This window comes from Tupaia chinensis, unplaced genomic scaffold (genome assembly GCF_000334495.1).
Source record: "Tupaia chinensis unplaced genomic scaffold, TupChi_1.0 Scaffold000099_1, whole genome shotgun sequence".
Classification (NCBI taxonomy): Eukaryota; Metazoa; Chordata; class Mammalia; order Scandentia; family Tupaiidae; genus Tupaia; species Tupaia belangeri.
The window spans coordinates 4,142,129-4,149,399 of NW_006159563.1; the positions used below are offsets into that span (position 1 = coordinate 4,142,129).

Genomic DNA, 7,271 nt, shown 5'->3' on the forward strand with positions numbered 1-7,271 from the left:
TTCCACTTTTTTTTTTTTTTTTTTTTTTTTTTTAACTTTTTTGAAGAATATATTTTTTAAAGACCAGCAGATGGCATAGAAGTTACATCACTGGATTCCCACATACTCAACTGCAGTTCAAGTCCTGGACCTGGCAGCTTAAAATTCAGGCTGGGCACATGTGTGTGCATACCCAAGGTCTCAAGAGGAGAATGGAGAGGGACTGCAGCATGGCCATCCCCTTGAGGGGGGGGTGATTTCTTGCTTTCTGTCTGTATCTGTCTCTCCAGTGAGCATATGCATTAATTTTATTTATTATCATTATTTTTTAATTTGACTAGAGAGAGAGAAAGAAAAGTAAGAAAGCAAGCTGCCAGGTCCAGGACTTGAACCATAGTCTGCCATGTGGAAGTCCAGTATCTTAAGCACCACACCATTTTTTTTTTCCAGTCTTTGCCATGGGGCATGTACCCTCACCAGAGAGGGAAAGTGAGAAATTACCGTCCCCCAGGGTATATGGCCAGGCTAAAGTCCCTTCTCCACTGTCCTCTTGGAATCTTGGGCATGCACACATGCACACCTGGCATGATTCTCAAGCTGCTGGGCTTGGAACTTGAATAGTGAAGCTGGCCATTTGGGATCCAGCACCTTAACCTCCACCCCACCTGCTGACCAGGGATTCTTAATTCTTAAAACATCAGCCTAAGGGGGGGAAAAAAAAACTGAGTGCTTAAATTAAAAAGAAACCTTTATGTGACCAGCAGTTAGTGTAATGGCTATGTCGCTGGACTCCCATGTAGCCGACCGCAGTTCGAGTCCCAGACTCGGTGGCTTCAACTCACGCCGTGTGCTTGTGCGTGCATGCCCAAGATCCTGAGAGGAGAAAAGAGATTGTGGCATGGCCATCCCCCCAAGGGGTGATTTCTCGCTTTCTATCTCTCTGTCTCTCTCTTGTCTTTCTGGCGAGTGCACGCACCCTATAGCAAAAACCTCTCAAAAAAAAAAAAAAGGAGAGAGAAGAAACCCTAATAAGCAAACTGACAGCTAGAATATATTTAAACTCAGTCTCATAATTACTGACAATGATTAGTGCCATTTTCAGGGTAACTAAGGCATATTTTATAGGGTCCCAAACTATAAAAGAGGGTATTTAAATAGTATGCTTTGACAGTAGCAAGCACATCTACAAGTACCTACTATGACCTTAACTAATTAAAATAAACAAAAATCTTAGAATCGCTATGTCTTTTGACCCAAAATAAAGAAATTATTGCATTTCTTTTTTTTATTTCAAAGGAAGCCATGAACCAGCCAGGCCATCTTAAACTGTTCGTGACAAGGATCATGCAGGATTTTGAAAGTGATACCTTTTTTCCAGAAATTGATTTGGAGAAATATAAACTTCTCCCAGAGTAAGTACAGTGTTATTAATTATTCTGAAACACTTGGATTTCATACTTAAGAATTATAGAAAAGAACATATCTTGCAGGAGGAAGGGGTGGAATAAAGTTATTGAAAGACATAAGAATGCATGTAAACAAGTGGACTTGGTTATGGAATGGTGAACCACCTCACAGTAAAAAATGTTGACAATTCAATATATACTTCTCGAAAAAAGACTTAGTAGAACTTTTATTGTATGCCCAATATAATGTAATATTCAATGTTTAGTAAGATGAATATGTTTCCATCCTTGATTTGATTATTACATACTGTATTCATGCTTTGCAAAATCGTGCTGTACCTAACAGAGATGTACAATGATGATCTGTAAACCAGAAATCACAATTTAAAAAAGAAAGTAGCATCTCTTTTCAGATTGACTTTGGGTAACAGACAAATACTACAGGAATTTGGGGGGATTTGCTTCGGTAGACTGGCACATACTCAGGTTTTCACGATTGTACTGAAATCTAGAAGGGCAGTCATTAGTTCATTCCAGGAGAGATGGACGCTGTCCTAGGCACCGGGACACAGCGTTTGTCAGGCCAGATGATATTCTTTCTAGTAGGGGAAAGGGTGCTGTCTGGGGAACTGAAAATTGTGGCATGGTAGGTGCTGTGTAGTCTGAGAAGTCCCCACTGATTCTCACATATGTGAACCAACATCTCTGCTCTCCCGTATTTCTTCTCTTTCTCTTTCCTACCAAAAGCAGGAATAGATTACTGTGTAGATCAGATTTCTACGAACACCTTACCAAGTCTCTGCTCTCGATCAAAACTCTTTCCAAAACCGTGACCCTTGCAATTACTTGTGAACAAAATAAATACCAAAATTAATAGCAGAGTGATGGCTACCCAACAACCTAAATGTCAAGAGCCCACCATTAAAGAGCTGGTAGAGCATTCCAGTAACAGGAAACAGTGCAAAGTCTAGAGGCAGGAACAAGTTGAAGACCGCCGTGAGCACTGTGAGCAGAGGAGAGGCCCCAGGGGTCAGACCAAGCGCAGTGTTAGAGGGCTCTGAAAAGAGCATCAGTGTCCTAGCTGCGTTATAGAGAACGGACCAGAGGGGCTGAGAGAGATGCAGGGAGGCCAGGTAGTTGCAGAAGTTCAGGCAAAAGAAGAAGGGATTTAGATGAAGGTGGTAGCAGTGGTAGAGAAGGAGAAAAGAGGTTACTCTTGCTTTACTGCGTAGTTGTGACTTTAGCTTGAGGCTGCCTGATTTTGTCCACTGATGGCATTTTAGTTTAAAAGTACTTTTCAGCTGTTGGTTATAAAGAGTAAAGGTAAAAGATTAATTATATCAACTCTGAGACTAGCTTTTATCACATTCTTTCAATATTTTCAGTTGTATCTAGTACTTGTGAGTGTGAGGTTATTTTTGTTTTTGAAATATCCCCTAAAGGGACATTGAGAGCCATGTCTGAAAATGGATGCCCAAGCTTTAGTGTAATTGTTCCTCTATAGAGCAGTATTTTGAATCAAATGAGACGAGTAACTATTTCTGTGAGCTCTTAATGCTAGAGAAAATAAGAACTCTAAAATCCAAACATACTGGCTTTTTTTTTTTTTTTTTTTTGAAAGAGAAAGATTTTTGCAGTAGGATGTGTGCTCTTGCTAGAGAGACCAAAGGCTAGAAATTACCCCACCCCACCCCCCACCCCACCCCCCGGCGAGATGGCCGCCCGCAATCCCTTCTCCTCCATTCTCCTCAGGATTTGGGGCATGCACGCACACACGTTAGGTGTGAGTTTCAAGCCACCTGGTCCCAGACTTGTGCCTCAGTCTACCACATGGGAGTCCAGTGCCTTAACCACTACGCCACCTGCTGGCCTTAAAGTATAGGCTTTTGCCTAGGCTCCAGAGATGACTGCTTAGAAAAATACACTTAGTGTTTATGTAAAAAACATTTTATTTCATCGTATCGTATATTTTTTCTTTTGCTTAGATTGCTGATTCTCACATAATGTGAGCAGACATCTCTACTCTCCCTTATTTCTTATCTTCCTCTTTCCTACTAAAAGCAAAAGTAAATTACTGTGTGGATCAGCTTTCTAACATGTTACGAAGTCTTACTGCTGTGGATCCAAACTCTTTCCAAAGCTGTGACCCTTGCAATTACTTGGTAACAATGTAGATACCGTTCTGGCTCTCTGACTTTTAGAAAAGAAAAATTAACATCTTAACTGAAATATCATTCACATAATATCATTCACATACCATGTATTCATTTGCCTATTGAAAGTATGTAATTCTGTGGCTTTACTAAGTGTGTTCATGGAAAAGTGTATGACCTTCACAATTCAAGTTCAGTACGTCCGTGATAACTTCCCCCAACAAAACCCTGTACTCAGTAGTAGTCAGTCTCCATTCCCTTCCGTTTCTAGCCCTGGGAACCACTAATCTACTTTCTATCTCTGTAAGATATGCCTGTTCTAGACATTTCATATCAATGGAATCGTAAAACGTGGTCTTTCCTGGAATTGGCATCTTTTCGATTAGCACAACACTTTCAAGGTTCAGTCATGTTCTCTATTAATACTTCATTTCTTTCTGTTGCCAATATATTCCATTGTATGGATAAACCACATTTTATTTATCCATGCATCAAATAGGTTTATTTCTACTTCTTGGCTGTTCCGATGCTACTGTGAACATTCACGTGCAAGTTCTTGGGTAGATTTGTGTTTTCATTCCCGGACCTGGCAACTTGCTTTCTCTCTCTTGTCAAATTAAAATAAATGAATGAATAAATAAAATTAAATAAATAATTCTCTTTTTTTTTTAAGAATTGTTTTATTTAACTTTATGTATGTATGTATGTATTTTAATTTGACCAGAGAAGGGGAGAGAGAGAAAGATAAAGTGAGAAAGCTAGCCACCAAGTCTGGGACTCAAACTGTGGTCAGCCATGTGGGAGTCCAGTACCCTTAACCTCCTTACCACCTGCTGGTCCCATAAATAATTCTGAAAAAAAAAATAATAAACTGATGAGCTATTGTCCAACATGACTGCACCTTTTTACATTCCCTCCAGCAGTGAATTATGTTTCCATTTATTTCACATCTTCGTGCTTGTTATCATCCACCTTTCTGTGGATAGCCATACTAGCAGATGTAAAGTGGTGTCTTGTGGCTTGAATTTGCATTTCCCCAATGACAGATGATGTGGAGCAGCTTTTCAGGTGCTTTTTTGGTCATTTCTATATTTTCCTTGGAGAAATATCCATTTGAATCTTTTGTCCATGTTTAGAATTTGGTTATTTATCATTCCGTTAAGTTTTAAGGGTTCTTTGACTATCTTGGAAACAAGACTCTTATCAGATACATACTTCACAAATATTTTCTTCTGATATCTAGATGGTCTTTCATTGTAGTGATATAATTTGTAACCCAAGAGACTTTTTGGGTTTTGGTTTTTGGGGGTTTTTTTAGTTTTTTTTTTGCCATAGGATACATGCATTACCTGGAAAGAGACAGAGACAGATAAGACAAAGTGAGAAATCACCCCCTAGGATGGTTGTCAAATTAAAATAAATGAATGAATAAATAAAATTAAATAAATAATTCTCTTTTTTTTTTAAGAATTGTTTTATTTAACTTTATGTATGTATGTATGTATTTTAATTTGACCAGAGAAGGGGAGAGAGAGAAAGATAAAGTGAGAAAGCTAGCCACCAAGTCTGGGACTCAAACTGTGGTCAGCCATGTGGGAGTCCAGTACCCTTAACCTCCTTACCACCTGCTGGTCCCATAAATAATTCTGAAAAAAAAAATAATAAACTGATGAGCTATTGTCCAACATGACTGCACCTTTTTACATTCCCTCCAGCAGTGAATTATGTTTCCATTTATTTCACATCTTCGTGCTTGTTATCATCCACCTTTCTGTGGATAGCCATACTAGCAGATGTAAAGTGGTGTCTTGTGGCTTGAATTTGCATTTCCCCAATGACAGATGATGTGGAGCAGCTTTTCAGGTGCTTTTTTGGTCATTTCTATATTTTCCTTGGAGAAATATCCATTTGAATCTTTTGTCCATGTTTAGAATTTGGTTATTTATCATTCCGTTAAGTTTTAAGGGTTCTTTGACTATCTTGGAAACAAGACTCTTATCAGATACATACTTCACAAATATTTTCTTCTGATATCTAGATGGTCTTTCATTGTAGTGATATAATTTGTAACCCAAGAGACTTTTTGGGTTTTGGTTTTTGGGGGTTTTTTTAGTTTTTTTTTTGCCATAGGATACATGCATTACCTGGAAAGAGACAGAGACAGATAAGACAAAGTGAGAAATCACCCCCTAGGATGGTGGCCATGCCATGATCACTTCTCCTTTCAGGATTTTGGGCACATATGCAAATGCACCCAGTGTGATTTTCAAGCCCCTGAGTACAGGACTCAAACCATGGTCAACCATGTAGGAGTCCAGGACCTTAATCACCAGGCTATTATCTGCAGGCCTAGACCAAGAATGTTTTGGTCTTTTTTTAATTTGTTGTTGTTTTGTTTCGCTTTTATTGTACAGCATGTGCACTCCCCAGAGAGAGACAGAAGAGGGAAAAATCACCCCCGAGAGGGGATTGCCATGCCACAATCCCTTCTCCTCTAGTTTCCTCTTAGGATTTTGAGCATGCATGCACACACCCCTCTTGGCATGATTTTTAAGCTGCCAGGTCTGGGACTCAAACTGTGAAGTCTGCCATGTATGATCCAGCCACCTTAACTACTACAACACATGTCATTGTCTTCCCCCACCCACCCAGCCCAAGACTTTTTAATTTTGTTATTGTCTAATATTTGTTTTCTCTTTTGTCACTTCTTTTTTTTTTTTTTTTTTTTGGGGGAGGTTTTTCACTATAGGGCGCGTGCGCTCGCCAGACAGACAGAGGTAGAAAGCGAGAAATCACCCCCCAGAGGGGATAGTCACGCCACAATCCCTTCTCCTCCATTCTCCTCTCAGAATCTTGGGCACACATGCACACGCACCCGGTGTGAATTTAAGCCACTGGGTCCAGGATGTGAACTGCGGTCAGCTACATGGGAACCCAGCGACATGACATAACGGTCACTTCTTTTGATGAAATATCTAAGATACCATTGCCTAATCCAAGCTCACAGACTTACTTCTATGTTTTCACTTAAGGGTTTTAAAATTTTAATTTTTTTAATTTTTTAATTAATTTTTATTCATTCACTGAGCATTGTCACAGCATACAAAATGTGATTTCCCATTCATAATATACTGCATAGTGGCTTAAGCATACACGTTATCATCAATAATTTTCCATTTCTAGTTTCATAAATATATATGTATATATATATTTTCACCCTATTTCTCACCCTCAGCCATTTCCCACCCTCCTCCCACACTATCTCAGGTGTCTATAGTTGTTTTCCATTCCTTTTTTCCCCCACATTTTATTGATTCACAGAATTTCTTAAATAATCTAACTACTTTCAATAGCAAGCTCAGCTGATATATACATATCTATGAATACATGTCTGACTTTAGGTGTGAAACTCTGAGTAGAATAAATATACTGTAAGGTAGCTCCTAGCCGTAGCTTACTATGGTCATTAATTGTGTATTTTTTACTATATTTTTTAATTTCAAGAAAAGCAGTTTTAGTTTTAATAAATCAAAGAAATGCCAAGGAACTATGCTTTAAATTTAAAGCTAGGAAACAGGTTGGGATTCTGTTCAAATAGTAGGTACGTGAACCTATCAGCAGCTCAAGATAGTACAAAAATCCTTAAATCAGGAAAACAAAGCCTAGAAGAAAATCAGCAATGTTTTAGTCAAAAGTCATAAGATTCTATTTCACCAGTTCAGTCTCACGTACT

General features: G+C 38.8%; 1 protein-coding gene across 1 annotated transcript in view; it reads left to right on the forward strand.

The window, feature by feature from the left end:
• The window catches only part of DHFR (dihydrofolate reductase), a 36,445-nt gene that overhangs the window by 19,690 nt on the left and 9,484 nt on the right, over positions 1-7,271 (forward strand). Inside the window, exon 5 of the mRNA XM_006143502.3 lies at positions 1,276-1,391. Within this exon, the coding sequence (XP_006143564.1) occupies positions 1,276-1,391 (116 nt within the window). The remainder of the gene's footprint in view (positions 1-1,275; positions 1,392-7,271) is intronic.